This window comes from Eleutherodactylus coqui, chromosome 10 (genome assembly GCF_035609145.1).
Source record: "Eleutherodactylus coqui strain aEleCoq1 chromosome 10, aEleCoq1.hap1, whole genome shotgun sequence".
Classification (NCBI taxonomy): Eukaryota; Metazoa; Chordata; class Amphibia; order Anura; family Eleutherodactylidae; genus Eleutherodactylus; species Eleutherodactylus coqui.
In genome coordinates this window covers 56,810,514-56,825,577 of record NC_089846.1, presented here as the reverse complement: position 1 = coordinate 56,825,577, position 15,064 = coordinate 56,810,514, and the positions used below count along the sequence as shown (strand labels likewise).

General features: G+C 47.0%; 1 protein-coding gene across 3 annotated transcripts in view; it reads left to right on the top strand.

The window, feature by feature from the left end:
* The window catches only part of TNXB (tenascin XB), a 72,014-nt gene that overhangs the window by 41,132 nt on the left and 15,818 nt on the right, over nucleotides 1–15,064 (top strand). For all 3 annotated transcript variants that reach the window (XM_066581050.1, XM_066581049.1, XM_066581051.1), the window contains 8 exons: nucleotides 14–316; nucleotides 543–842; nucleotides 1,738–1,860; nucleotides 1,944–2,081; nucleotides 2,189–2,308; nucleotides 2,608–2,751; nucleotides 2,873–3,003; nucleotides 3,658–3,790. In XM_066581050.1, coding sequence (XP_066437147.1) covers nucleotides 14–316; nucleotides 543–842; nucleotides 1,738–1,860; nucleotides 1,944–2,081; nucleotides 2,189–2,308; nucleotides 2,608–2,751; nucleotides 2,873–3,003; nucleotides 3,658–3,790 — 1,392 coding nt within the window. The remainder of the gene's footprint in view (nucleotides 1–13; nucleotides 317–542; nucleotides 843–1,737; nucleotides 1,861–1,943; nucleotides 2,082–2,188; nucleotides 2,309–2,607; nucleotides 2,752–2,872; nucleotides 3,004–3,657; nucleotides 3,791–15,064) is intronic.

The following is a 15,064-nucleotide window of genomic DNA, read 5'->3' as shown; positions in this document are numbered from 1 at the left end:
ACAATTTTTTCAGTACAAAGAAAAGTTGTTCCTTCCGCCTCTTCTCTCTTGGATCCTCGTCTAGTCAAGCTGGTGGCAACTGATGTGACCCAGGAATCCATTACATTATCATGGACAGTGGAAGGAAATAGTCCCTTTGACTCCATTGTAGTCCAGTGCCGTGATCCTGATGGTAGAGTCAGGGAAATAGAAATAGCAGGAGACGACTTCAGCACCATCGTCCATGGACTCAATCCAGCCAGCAAATATAAATGCAATGTCTATGGTCTACAAGGGGAGAAGAGAAGCATGCCCTTATCCACAGAGGTTATGACAGGTAATCCATTAGTATATGACATACTGTATAAATAACACTTAAAGGGTTCCAGCCTTTGTTACTCCTCAACATCCATGATGACTACAGTAGAACGCCAATGGTTGGAGGATTTGGTTTGGTGATCTATTTAGTATTTTCAGTTCTTATTTTTCATCGACGCTAGAAATTTCTTGTATCATCTTTATATTCTACTTCTAATACCTATGTATTTTTCCTAATTTTCTAGCAAGAATTCTTGAAACACAAAGTCCTCCTATCTACAGTGACCTTTACCTTTCTCCACATGGCCCTCATGCCATGTATGTCTCCTGGGAGGCTCCAGAAGGTGCATTTGACTCCTTCATTGTTGAATATGCTATCCAAGGACAAGAAGAGTCTTCAAGCACAGTATCAATTGCCGGCACAGAACGGACCGTCCTTCTCTCTGGTCTACAACCAGATACTGTCTACACTGTTAAATTACATCGTAATTTAAAGGGAGAGGAACATAGTAGTCTTGAAGCTACTGGAAAGACGGGACCTCTGGGTAATAAGAACTGACTGCTTTTTAAATGGGTTGTCTAGAATAGGAAAATCATTTTCAATTTCCCTATTAGAAAATTTTGAGTTATTAAAAAGGGTTGTCTGATCATGACACTCCTCTCTTGGCCAAAGTGAAGAGCGGTTATAAAGAGCATCACTCAATCTGGAGGACTTATCCTGTTTTGCATTACACAGGCAAACTATTGCTTTGAATAGGCACTGTGTAATACATCATTTTCCCTGTGGTGTCGCTGTAGGGAAGTTGAACACTTAGTGGCAGGTTTCCCCACAGATCCCAGCTGATCAATGGGGGGCTCAGCAAGAGGACACTTAGTGATCTACTTTTTGTTAAGAGACACTTCTAGCAAGTAGGGATTGTGTAAAGTGGAGAACCTCTTTAACTGGTCATAGAGATACAGTATATCAGGAAAAGGAATGGTGGGATTCCTATTGAGCTCCAGAACAGACCACCACATCTGGTAAAGCTCAAAAACCCTTTGATGCTAGTCAGAGATTTCTTCTATGGAGATTTCCCATCTCTACACTTGCTTAGAAGGGCCATTGTTTGCCATCATCTTGCTCATGTCAGATGTTATATCCCAAAGAACTCTCCGGGTTCATAGTATCATCTATTCTTCTCTGGTTTTGGATTGTGTTGACAAAAATTCTGTTTAATTTGATGGGAGGAATATTCTTTTGTTGGGTTACGCTTAACAGACTACATCATCCATTGACTATATACTAAAGAACACAAATCTTTTGCCTGGAAGTGGCATGTGGTAAAGACTTAAGAGTTCAAAGCCTGGAGCATTTTTGGATTGGTTCTTGATTTATCTAATAAATGTCCATGAAAAGTTACAGGTCATGTACATTTATGAACATTGATTCCTTTTTTCTAGATTTGGAACCCCCAAGGAAACTTACATTCACCAATATTAAGGAGACCTCAGCCGTTGTAAATTGGGAATTACCCAATCCTGAGACAACCACATTCAAAGTTTCCTATCAACTGGCCGACGGAGGTAAACTTGCTGCTGTATATTATTTGAGAAGTTAGAATATGGAGAACTGGGTTTTCCCTCTAATGCATAACCTACTGTTTTAGGAGAACCTGAGAGTACCAGTGTTGTTGGAAGCAGCACTCCGTTGAAAGGCCTCATCCCTGGTACCCACTATGAGGTCACTGTGGTTTCTACGCGTGGATTTGAGGAAAGTCAGCCCCTGACAGACTTCTTCACCACAGGTAATTGTATGAACCTAAGTTCCCAAGTATAAACTTTCAGTGATGTTACATAAACACAAAAGCCAGAAGGAAAACCACATTCTCTAACTCAGAGTTTTCTATCACAGCCGGAGGTGGTCCCCGCTCTTTACGGGCTCATGATGTCACGGAAGTGTCAGCTCTTCTGCGCTGGGAAGCTCCTACAGGACCCGTGGACAGATATTTAGTCACTTACAGAGCAGAAAACAGTAAGACAAGTCTTGTCTGGTGGGCTACACAGTGAATTATTATAACTAACTTCCAAATGAAGATAATTGGACAACCTCTTTAGAAGACCATCCCTGATCTAATCAATATTTCCAATTCCCTTTTATCCTCTGCATAAATTGGCTCTCTTTTCTTTGCGGGTATATCGGATAGCTTGATTATTGCCATACTGTGACAGAAATGGTGCATGCCCATCTTTACATCTTTGGTTGTATACCATCTTGGTCCTCTCTACAGTAAACTGACTCGATCATACTTCTTATCTTCTACTTTCTTGCAGTTCCCTTGGTCACAGTACCAGTTCCTGGTGATAGGACCGAGCTTCCTTTGTCTGGTTTACACCCTCACATGGAATACTTTGCCAGTGTGCAAAGTTCACAAGGATCCATGACTAGTGCACCAACGTCTACATCTTTTATCACTAGTGAGTGGAACTCATCTCTTCGTTCTTGTTGCTTTCTTGGGTTTAAAGACTCTTTGGCCTAATTTATAGTAATTTACCACCTCAAAGCTGGTGTAGTGATGATGCATTCCTTCACATACAGGTGTAGACACTCCACGGGACCTGAGAGCCAGTCAGATCACAGCTCAGAGTGCACTGCTTACATGGAAAGCTCTGGATACCATACCTGATGGGTATCTGCTGACCTATCAAGCACCACAGGGTGAAATTAAGGTAGAACAAACCTAAACTTCTTAATTGTTTATCAGACTCATAGAGATACGTCTAATGTTATTCCTGACCTTACACCATGGCACCAATTCATAAAAGTGCTTACTCCTACTGGTGTAAAAAAGTCGCAAACTTTTGTGTGAATTCTACTTGCAAAAAAACTTTTGAATTGTCATTTTCTGCCACCTTTATAAATAGTGGGTAGGGCTCGGTGAAAGGGACAGGGCTGGAGGAATTTACTATGATTTACACCAAACTTGGGTAAATTATAGCAGAAATCTACATCAGGTTCTCTACGTGTCATAGATATCAGGAAGAGGAAACACATGGATGACCCAAGAAGCTGTCTTAGTGTCTCTGCAGGGTGCATTCTGGGGGGTATAGTCATTGCATTAATGGTGCAGAAACTCAGAATGGAATTCGGCATTGGGGTTACTTAGACTGTGAGGATTGTCTCCCTTACATCACAGTGTTAATGGATTTTAAGCAAAGACTAGCAGAAGCATATATGTGGCTTTGGTTGTAACACATGATGTACCACTTATAAGAGGAATAGATCTGCATGTACTTTTTGTGTGAGTTACATATTTAGTTTTACATACAATACATTTTGCTATATTTGTATGCATTGGTGTGAGACATCTTGGAATATTTCAGGAGATTCGTGTGTCGCCTCATCTTTCCTCCTTCACACTGAATCAACTCAATCCTACTACTCAGTATCGAGTCCAGCTTAAAGCTTTAAGAGGTGGAACCAGTTCTGCTCCAATCTCAACATCTTTTACCACAGGTGAGTAACAGGTCAGGGTTCTAGATCAAAGTATAAAAATGCTGAAAAAGTCCAGAAAGATAGAGACCTTCAATTCTTGTGCCCTTTAAATACACCTTTAAAAAAAACTTGAAGCAATACAGAGATACAAATCCACTACTATGTTTTTAAACAGTGGATTGGCTGCACAGAGCCCAGCTCCTGATTGGTGCTACAGATTGTGCTGAGATTTCCTGCTGTGATACAGACTCATGGAATGGCCTCATTCCATGTTAGGACACAGAGCTGTTCATACACTATTGCAGAGATAGAAATTAGTGATGAAATGAGAAAAGATTGACCACTATCTATGAGAGAGCTTCCCAACTGAAATACATAGGGGAAGTGTTTAGAGATGAGCGAGCACCAAAATGCTCGGGTGCTCGTTACTCGGAACGAACTTTTCGCGATGCTCGAGGGTTCGTTTCGAATAACGAACCCCATTGAAGTCAATGGGCGACCCGAGCATTTTTGTATTTCGCCGATGCTCGCTAAGGTTTCCTTGTATGAAAATCTGGGCAATTCAAGAAAGTGATGGGAACGACACAGCAATGGACAGGGCAGGCGAGGGGCTACATGTTGGGCTGCATCTCAAGTTCACAGGTCCCACTATTAAGCCACAATAGCGGCAAGAGTGCCCCCCCCCCTCCCAAAAAATTTTACTTCTGAAAAGCCCTCATTAGCAATGCATACCTTAGCTAAGCACCACACTACCTCCAACAAAGCACAATCACTGCCTGGATGACACTCCACTGCCACTTCTCCTGGCTTACATGCTGCCCAACCGCCCCCCCCCCCACAGCGCACACCAAAGTGTCCCTGCGCAGCCTTCCGCTGCCCTCATGCCACGCCACACTCATGTCTATTTAGAAGTGCGTCTGCCATGAGGAGGAACCGCAGGCACACACTGCAGAGGGTTGGCACGGCTAGGCAGCGACCCTCTTTAAAAGGGGCGGGGCGATAGCCCACAATGCTGTACAGAAGCAATGAGAAATAGAATCCTGTGCCACCGCCATCAGGAGCTGCACACGTGGGCATAGCAATGGGGAACCTATGTGCCACACACTATTCATTCTGTCAAGGTGTCTCTGCATGCCCCAGTCAGACTGGTAATATGCACCTTAACAGTAACCGCGTTGGTGGTAATGTGGTGGTGACTGCGGACCTAGTAGCGCGGTTTTATTTTGTTGGTTTTCGGAATGTGGCCAGGATTAAGTGGGCCGTGGCGGGGGGATGGTGGGGGGGCTCTCTTGTAGTGTCGGTAAAGGTGAAATTCTTGGACTGCCACCAGACGAACCAATGCAAAGGCATTTGCCAAGAATGTTTGTTTTCCCTGTTGGAGGAGGAGGGGGATGTTTTTGAGGCACTACGTGTCCTCTACACGTGTCCGTGGTTATATGCACCTTAACAGTAACCGCGTTGGTGGGAAATGGCCTCGCCACCATCATGTCTTTGGGAAGCCTCTGTTTCCACACCCCAGAGACATACCATTAGCAGCGGTATAGGCAGAGCCCAGAATTCGTAACATTTCAGCCGTAGCATTAGGACAGGCCCCACTAACATATCACTAGCAGCATTATAGCGGGAGCGCAGTCTTCGTTCCATGTCAGCAATAGTAGCACTCAAGACAGGCCCCAGTAACAATTCCGAAGCAGCATTATAGCGGGAGCGCAGTCTTCGTTCCATGTCAGCAATAGTAGCACTCAAGACAGGCCCCAGTAACAATTCTGAAGCAGCATTATAGCGGGAGCGCAGTCTTCGTTCCATGTCAGCAATAGTAGCACTCAAGACAGGCCCCAGTAACAATTCCGAAGCAGCAGTATAGTGGGAGCGCAGTCTTCGTTCCATGTCAGCAATAGTAGCACTCAAGACAGGCCCCAGTAACAATTCCGAAGCAGCAGTATAGTGGGAGCGCAGTCTTAGTTCCATGTCAGCAATAGTAGCACTCAAGACAGGCCCCAGTAACAATTCCGAAGCAGCAGTATAGTGGGAGCGCAGTCTTCGTTCCATTTCAGTAGCTGCAGTATAGCCAAGGCCCAAGTAACATTTATGTAGCTAAAGTGTAGGCCAACCCCACACACCTTTCTGTACCATGAGTGCAGGCGAAGAACATACAAATTGCTATGATTACACTGTAGGTGAGGGCCCCAAAAAATTGGTGTACCAACAGTACTAATGTACCTCAGTAAAAATTGGCCATGCCCAACCAAGATGGCAGGTGAAACCCATTAATCGCTTTGGTTAATGTGGCTTAAGTGGTAACTAGGCCTGGAGGCAGCCCAGTTTAACGAAAAATTGGTTCAAGTTAAAGTTTCAACGCTTTTAAGAGCATTGAAACATATAAAAATTGTTTCTAAAAATTAGATGAGTGAGCCTTGTGGCCCTAAGAAAAATTGCCCGTTCAGCGTGATTACGTGAGGTTTCAGGAGGAGGAGCAGGAGGAGGAGGAGGAATATTAGACACAGATTGATGAAGCAGAAATGTCCCCGTTTTGGATAGTGAGAGAGAACGTAGCTTCCATCCGCGGGTGCAGCCTACGTATTGCTTAGGTATCGCTGCTGTCCGCTGGTGGAGAAGAGAAGTCTGGGGAAATCCAGGCTTTGTTCATCTTGATGAGTGTTAGCCTGTCGGCACTGTCGGTTGACAGGCGGGTACGCTTATCTGTGATGATTCCCCCAGCCGCACTAAACACCCTCTCCGACAAGACGCTAGCCGTAGGACAAGCAAGCACCTCCAGGGCATACAGCGCTAGTTCAGGCCATGTGTCCAGCTTCGACACCCAGTAGTTGTAGGGGGCAGAGGCATCACCGAGGATGGTCGTGCGATCCGCTACGTACTCCCTCACCATCCTTTTACAGTGCTCCCGCCGACTCAGCCTTGACTGGGGAGCAGTGACACAGTCTTGCTGGGGAGCCATAAAGCTGGCCAGGCCCTTAAAGACTGTTGCACTGTCTGGGCTGTACATGCTGCTCGATCTACGCACCTCCCCTGCTACCTGGCCCTCGGAACTGCGCCTTCTGCCACTAGCGCTGTCGGATGGGAATTTTACCATCAGCTTGTCTGCCAGGGTCCTGTGGTATAGCAACACTCTCGAACCCCTTTCCTCTTCGGGAATGAGACTGGGAAGGTTCTCCTTATAGCGTGGGTCGAGCAGTGTGTACACCCAGTAATCCGTAGTGGCCAGAATGCGTTGAATGCGAGGGTCACGAGAAAGGCATCCTAACATGAAGTCAGCCATGTGTGCCAGGGTACCTGTACGCAACACATGGCTGTCCGCACTAGGAAGATCACTTTCAGGATCCTCCTCCTCCTCCTCCTCCTCAGGCCATACACGCTGAAATGATGACAGCCCAGCAGCATGTGTACCGTCAGCAGTGGGCCAAGCTGTCTCTTCCCCCTGCTCCTCATCCTCCTCCTCCTCCTCCTCCTGAACGCGCTGAGATATAGACAGGAGGGTGCTCTGACTATCCAGCGACATACTGTCTTCCCCCGGCTCTGTTTCCGAGCGCAAAGCGGCTGCCTTTATGGTTTGCAGGGAACTTCTCAAGATGCATAGCAGAGGAATGGTGACGCTAATGATTGCAGCATCGCCGCTCACCACCTGGGTAGACTGATCAAAGTTTCGAAGGACCTGGCAGATGTCTGCCAACCAGGCCCACTCTTCTGAAAAGAATTGAGGAGGCTGACTCCCACTGCGCCGCCCATGTTGGAGTTGGTATTCCACTATAGCTCTACGCTGCTCATAGAGCCTAGCCAACATGTGGAGCGTAGAGTTCCACCGTGTGGGCACGTCGCACAGCAGTCGGTGCACTGGCAGATTAAAGCGATGTTGCAGTGTGCGCAGGGTGGCAGCGTCCGTGTGGGATTTGCGGAAATGTGCGCAGAGCCGGCGCACCTTTACGAGCAGGTCTGACAAGCGTGGGTAGCTTTTCAGAAAGCGCTGAACCACCAAATTAAAGACGTGGGCCAGGCATGGCACGTGCGTGAGGCTGCCGAGCTGCAGAGCCGCCACCAGGTTACGGCCGTTGTCACACACGACCATGCCCGGTTGGAGGCTCAGCGGCGCAAGCCAACGGTCCGTCTGCTCTGTCAGACCCTGCAGCAATTCGTGGGCCGTGTGCCTCCTATCTCCTAAGCTGAGTAGTTTCAGCACGGCCTGCTGACGCTTGCCCACCGCTGTGCTGCCACGCCGCGCGACACCGACTGCTGGCGACGTCCTGCTGCTGCTGACACATCTAGATTGCGAGACAGAGGTTGAGGAGGAGGAGGAGGGTGCTTTAGTGGAAGAAGCATACACCGCCGCAGATACCACCACCGAGCTGGGGCCCGCAATTCTGGGGGTGGGTAGGACGTGAGCCGTCCCAGGCTCTGACTCTGTCCCAGCCTCCACTAAATTCACCCAATGTGCCGTCAGGGAGATGTAGTGGCCCTGCCCGCCTGTGCTTGTCCACGTGTCCGTAGTTAAGTGGACCTTGCCACTAACCGCATTGGTGAGGGCGCGTACAATGTTGCGGGAGACGTGGTCGTGCAGGGCTGGGACGGCACATCGGGAAAAGTAATGGTGACTGGGAACTGAGTAGCGCGGGGCCGCCGCCGCCATCATAGCTTTGAAGGACTCCGTTTCCACAACCCTATACGGCAGCATCTCAAGGCTGATAAATTTGGCTATGTGGACGGTTAACGATTGAGCGTGCGGGTGCGTGGTGGCGTACTTGCGCTTGCGCTCCAACACTTGCGCTAGCGACGGCTGGACTGTGCGGTGCGACACATTGCTGGATGGGGCCGAGGACAGCGGAGGTGAGGGTGTGGGTGCAGGCCATGAGACAGTTGTGCCTGTGTCCTGAGAGGGAGGTTGGATCTCAGTGGCAGGTTGGGGCACAGGGGGAGAGGCAGCGGTGCAAACCGGAGGCGGTGAACGGCCTTCGTCCCACCTTGTGGGGTGCTTGGCCATCATATGTCTGCGCATGCTGGTGGTGGTGAGGCTGTTGGTGGTGGCTCCCCGGCTGATCTTGGCGCGACAAAGGTTGCACACCACTGTTCGTCGGTCGTCAGGCGTCTCTGTGAAAAACTGCCAGACCTTAGAGCACCTTGGCCTCTGCAGGGTGGCATGGCGCGAGGGTGCGCTTTGGGAAACAGTTGGTGGATTATTCGGTCTGGCCCTGCCTCTACCCCTGGCCACCGCACTGCCTCTTGCAACCTGCCCTTGCCTCCCCCTCTGAAGACCTGTCCTGAGTAGGCATTGCACACCAGGTGGGGTCAGTCACCTCATTGTCCTGCTGCTCTTCCTCCGAATCCTCTGTGCGCTGCTCCCTTGGACTTACTGCCCTTACTACTACCTCACTGCAAGACAACTGTGTCTCATCGTCATCGTCCTCCTCACCCACAGAAACTTCTTGAGACAGTTGGCGGAAGTCCCCAGCCTCTTCCCCCGGACCCCGGGAACTTTCGAATGGTTGGGCATCAGTGACGATAAACTCCTCTGGTGGGAGAGGAACCACTGCTGCCCAATCTAAGCAGGGGCCCGAGAACAGTTCCTGGGAGTGTTCCCGCTCCTGAGCAGGTGTCATTGTAGTGGAGTGAGGAGGCTGGGAGGAAGGAGGAGCAGCAGACAGAGGATTCGGATTTGCAGCAGTGGACGGCGCAGAACTGTGGCTGGACGATAGGTTGCTCGAAGCACTTTCTGCCATCCAGGACAGGACCTGCTCACACTGCTCATTTTCTAATAAAGGTCTCCCGCGTGGACCCATTAATTGGGCGATGAATGTGGGGACGCCAGAAACGTGCCTCTCTCCTAATCGCGCAGCAGTCGGCTGCGACACACCTGGATCAGAAGCTCGGCCTGTGCCCACACCCTCACTTGGGCCTACGCGTCCTCGGCCACGTCCACGTCCTCTAGGCTTACCCCTACCCCTCAGCATGCTGTATTACCAGTGATTTGATTTCCCAGGCAGGAAATAAATTGGCGCAAGCCTGCAGGCCAAATATAATGTTTTCGCTTTTTTGCAAAGGGAAGGACCCACTGCGTATATTCAATGAACAAGAAGTTTAATATCTGTGGTGTGGCCCTCAAAAAGTGTCACACAACTATAGTGTAGCAGAGTTATTAACTCTAGCAGAGCAGGTATTTGCCAGTCAGGAAAGACAATGGCGCAAGCCTGCAGTAAACCGTAGCTGGTTGCGTCTGATTTTTGTACGTTCTCCACGCAGCACACACGTACACGGAGACCTTAGGACTGACACAGGCAGGCCAAATATAATTTTTTGTCCTTTTTAGCAAAGGGAAGACCCCACTGCGTATATTCAATGAACAAGAAGTTTAATATCTGTGGTGTGGCCCTCAAAAAGTGTCACACAACTATAGTGTAGCAGAGTTATTAACTCTAGCAGAGCAGGTATTTGCCAGTCAGGAAAGACAATGGCGCAAGCCTGCAGTAAACCGTAGCTGGTTGCATCTGATTTTTGTACGTTCTCCACGCAGCACACACGTACACGGAGACCTTAGGACTGACACAGGCAGGCCAAATATAATTAATTGAATTTGCTTTTTTGCAAAGGGAGGGCCCCACTGCGGATATTCAATGAACAATACGTTTAATAACTGTGGTGTGGCCCTGAAAAAGTGTCACACAACTTTAGTGTAGCAGAGTTATTAACTCTGGCAGAGCAGGTATTTGCCAGTCAGGAAAGACAATGGCGCAAGCCTGCAGTAAACCGTAGCTGGTTGCGTCTGATTTTTGTACGTTGTCCACGCAGCACACACGTACACGGAGACCTTAGGACTGACACAGGCAGGCCAAATATAATTTATTTTCCTTTTTTGCAAAGGGAAGGACCCACTGCGTATATTCAATGAACAATAACTGTGTTGTGGCCCTGCCTACACAATTCTGTCCCTGTAGTATCAATGGAGGGTGCAATGCTCTGCACAGACGATTTTTAGAAAAAAAAAAATATGCAACACTGCTAACAGCAGCCTGCACAGTACTGCACACGGTTAAATTTGGCCCTAGAAAGGACCGTTGAGGTTCTTGAAGGCTACACTCACTCCTAACACTCTCCCTGCCTAAGCACCACTTCTGTCCCTAATACCGGGTGCAATGCTCTGCACTGCCGATTTTGAGAAGAAAAAAAACAAAAAACACTGCTAGCAGCAGCCTGCACACAGGTAGATGTGGCCCTAAGAAGGACCTTTGGGGTTCTTGAAGCCTACACTGACTCCTAACGCTCTCCCTACAGCAGCACCAGCACGATAGTACTTTCCCTCAGCTAACTCACAAGGCATGTGTGGCGAGCCGCGGGAGGGGCCGACTTTTATACTCGGGTGACATCTGATATCCCCAGCCACTCACAGCAGGGGGGTGGTATAGGGCTTGAACGTCACAGGGGGAAGTTGTAATGCCTTCCCTGTCTTTCAATTGGCCAGAAAAGCGCGCTAACGTCTCAGAGAGGAAACTGAAAGTAACCGGAACACCGCGTGGTGCTCGTTAAGAGTAACGAGCATCCCGAACACCCTAATATTCGCACGAATATCAAGCTCAGACGAGTACGTTCGCTCATCTCTAGAAGTGTTTACTGATTTCCCAAGCGTCTATACTGCCATATACATTAGATAAGTGACAATTTGATCATTTATTATTAAATGAACCTGTCACCTATCATATCCACTGAATTTTGTGTACCGAACTTCTGTTTTGGGTGCAGATTATAAAATGATTGCTGTTGGAAAGTTAAATGGGTTGTCCCACAGCAGTGACCTTCTATAGCCAGTGATTGCAGCAGTCACATGTCCTGGTGAGCAGCGATAAGCAAGGACAGAGTGGTCATGAAGCAATTTTAAGTCATAGGAAAACCCCTGTGGGCTGCATTCCCATGAACGTATATCGGCTCGGTTTTCACGCCGAGCCGATATACGTCATTCTCATGTGCAGGGTGGGGAGGATGGAAGAGCCAGGAGCAGGAACTGAGTTCCCGCCCCCTCTCCACTATTTGCAATGAAAGTTCCCACGAATTAGCCCCGCCCCTGCCCCTCCCCATTGCAAATAGTGGAGGGGCAGAGAGGAGGCAGAGAGGGGGCGGGAGCTCAGTTCCTGCTCCTGGCTCTCCCATCCTCCCCCCCCCCCCCCCCCCCCCTGCACACCAGGACAACGTATATCGGCTCGGCGTGAAAACCGAGCCGCTATATGTTAGTGGGAATGCACCCTTAGGGCGCCCACCCACTGGCGATTTTTTTTCCTTTGCGTTTTGCGTTTTTTCTCAAGAGCAATTAGTTTTGAATGTACTCCTGTCCACTGGCGTTTTTTGTTTCAGTCCGTTACAATTTTTAACATAGGAACTGTCAGTTGCATATGTGTCCTTATTTTTCTCTTAATGCACCCATGAATGTCAATGTAAATTAATGCAAAAAGCCGCGAAAATGCCGCGAAAAATGCGCCAAAAACGCGACGAAAACGCTGCATTTTTCACGCACGAAAATCGCAAACGCCAGTGGGTGGGTGCCCTAAGGGTGCCCACCCACTGGCGTTTTTTTTCACTGCGAAATTCGCAGGTTTTTTTTTCCTGCAGGGGGTCTATGGGACTTGTAATGTAAAAATCGCGATCGCGCAAAATCGCGATTTTGCGCGATCGCGATTTTAGCTTTGCATGTCCCATAGCCCAAAGACCCCTGCAGAAAAAAAAACGCTGCGAAAAACGCTAGTGGGTGGGCACCCTTAAGGTGTCATTAGAGTTGAATTGCACTACGTGGCCACAGGAATTCAGTGCCCAAATAAGTTGTGGCTGTGACTGCCTTAATTTGCATTAAGAGTTTGCATTCAATTGGTGCCCCTAAATGGAGTTTCATTGCATGCAGTGCAAATAAGGAAGATGGAAAAATACCCCTGCAGCGCCACTTATTGGATGGCAGCATTCCTTCAAATCAATGTGACTTTCTAATAAGTCTTAAAAATGATTGGGAATAGGAAGCCAGAGAACCATGCACATACAGCGGTTTCCTGGTGTTTAAGGAGCTAGCATGGCCTTGTGACTCTCCTAACTTACCTTCTAGTTGTTCCAACACCCCTTTTGGGTGCTGTCCTTTGGGAGAGACTATACCATTCCCCGACCCATTCACCCCACAGGCGTCTTCACACACTTTTTGTGTGCTCTTGTTAAGGAGACATGATACCCCTCTTGACCCACTAGATGCCATACAACCCACAGATATTATTAAAATAGACCATCTAATATATGTGCTTTCGTACACAAGATATTTCATGTTCTTGGGTCATCTGCAGTCCTGTTGACTCTAGCACAGATTTCATTTTCTCTCCTCCCCACCTCCCCAGTTCCCTTGTACCAAGTCTCACTATATTCAGTTCCTTGCACTTTGAGTCTGTCAAGTGGAAGATCTCCTCCACTCACTGTCAATCAAATCTGATGTCATCCATTGACAGTGAGTAGTAAAGATCGGACACTCAACAGATTCTAAACACTAGAAGCCGAATTTAACAAAACTCCGTACAGGAGAAGAGGTGAGAGAAGGATTGAAAGAAAAGCTGTGATAGAGACAGCAGGGTAGCGACTGCAAAGCTCTGCTGACCCAAGGATATGACAGGCCCACTTAAAAGGCGTCTGTCTAGTGAAACATTCTCTTTAAGGATCGTAACATCTTGGAAGGTCTGAACGGACATTCGAGTCGCCAAAACGCTGACCTTAGAATTTTAGAAATCCAATTTAAAGTGCCAACACTTTGTCAAAGTATTGTAAAATACTGACTCCCACGTCAGCCCCTCAAACACCATAAATCTCTGCTGTACACAGAACAGATGGACCTGCAACTCAAATGTCCTTTATTTATTGCTCCAAGAGCTGGATGATTTCGATTCCGGACATTAAAGCATCCAATTTTGAAATAGAAAACTAATTTGTTTCTAATTAAAATGTTTATGAAGAAAGAAATGTATAAATATTTGAAGAAAAAGGAAAAGTCCTATGTCAAATTAGGAGAATGTAACATTTGAGGGCGAGGAACAGTTCAATTGGTAAGATTGCTCACGATAAAAAATTCTAACCCAGCGAAGGTCACCACATGTGAATAGTCAGGGTTGTTCAATACTCACCTTATAGCCTATATTTTCCCTTGCCCTTTCTACAGGTATCTGTAAATAGTTAAAAATCTCCTCAATCCCCCAAAATCCGTGAAATAGGTCATGAAGAAGAATGTAAGAGGGGATAGGAGGGGAATGCAGCTGCAGTTAAAACTTGTTTCATGAAAAGGAAGGCAGGCGGAGCTGGAGGAGGAAAGTTCTGATTGGCTGACAGCATAAAGCTACAGTTCTTACATCACAGCAGCAATAGCCACCTAATCAGCAAGTATAGAGACGGAAGATGTACATTTACAGATACAAGCAGAAAGAATTAAAAAAAAGACCCAAAATTTGTAGATCATACACAGTATTTCTCACTACTATTCATATACGGCCATATAGTATGTATATGCAGCTAACTAGAAAGAACAACTGGTACTTTTTAGAATTTCCCTCCCTTCATCCCAAAATCCACCCAGCCTCAACATAGAGCAAAATATTATATTTTGTTTACACTGGAAGCAGATATCTCTTGGTGTGAGCTACCAAAATGTTAGAAAAAATATAACTTCTACCCTATGTACAAGGATATAACTACTATAAAACCACCTCCTATGTACAAGACATTAACTACTATAATACTGCCCCCTATGTACAAGGATATAACTACTATAAAACCGCATCCTATGTACAAGACATTAACTACTATAATACTGCCCTCTATGTACAAGACTATAACTACTATAATACTACCTTCTACGTGCAAGAATATAACTACTACAATACTGAACCTTGTGCACAAGAACATAACTACTATAATATTACCTCCTGTGTACAAGACTATAACTTCTATAAAACTGCCTGCTATGTACAAGAATATAACTACTATAATACTGCCCCTATGTACAGGAATATAACTACTATAATACTGCCCCCTATGTACAACAATATAACTACTATAATACTACCCCCTATGTACAACAATATGGACGCCTGCACATGAGCGGAAATTCCGCGGCGTGATTTCCACCCCTGGAAGCCTGCATAGGATTACGTTAACAAATACAATCCTATGCAGATGGCCGCGGTTATGTACAGGAATATAACTACTAGAATACTGCCCCCCTATGTACAAGAATATAACTACTATAATACTGCCCCCCTATGTACAAGAATATAACTACTATAATAC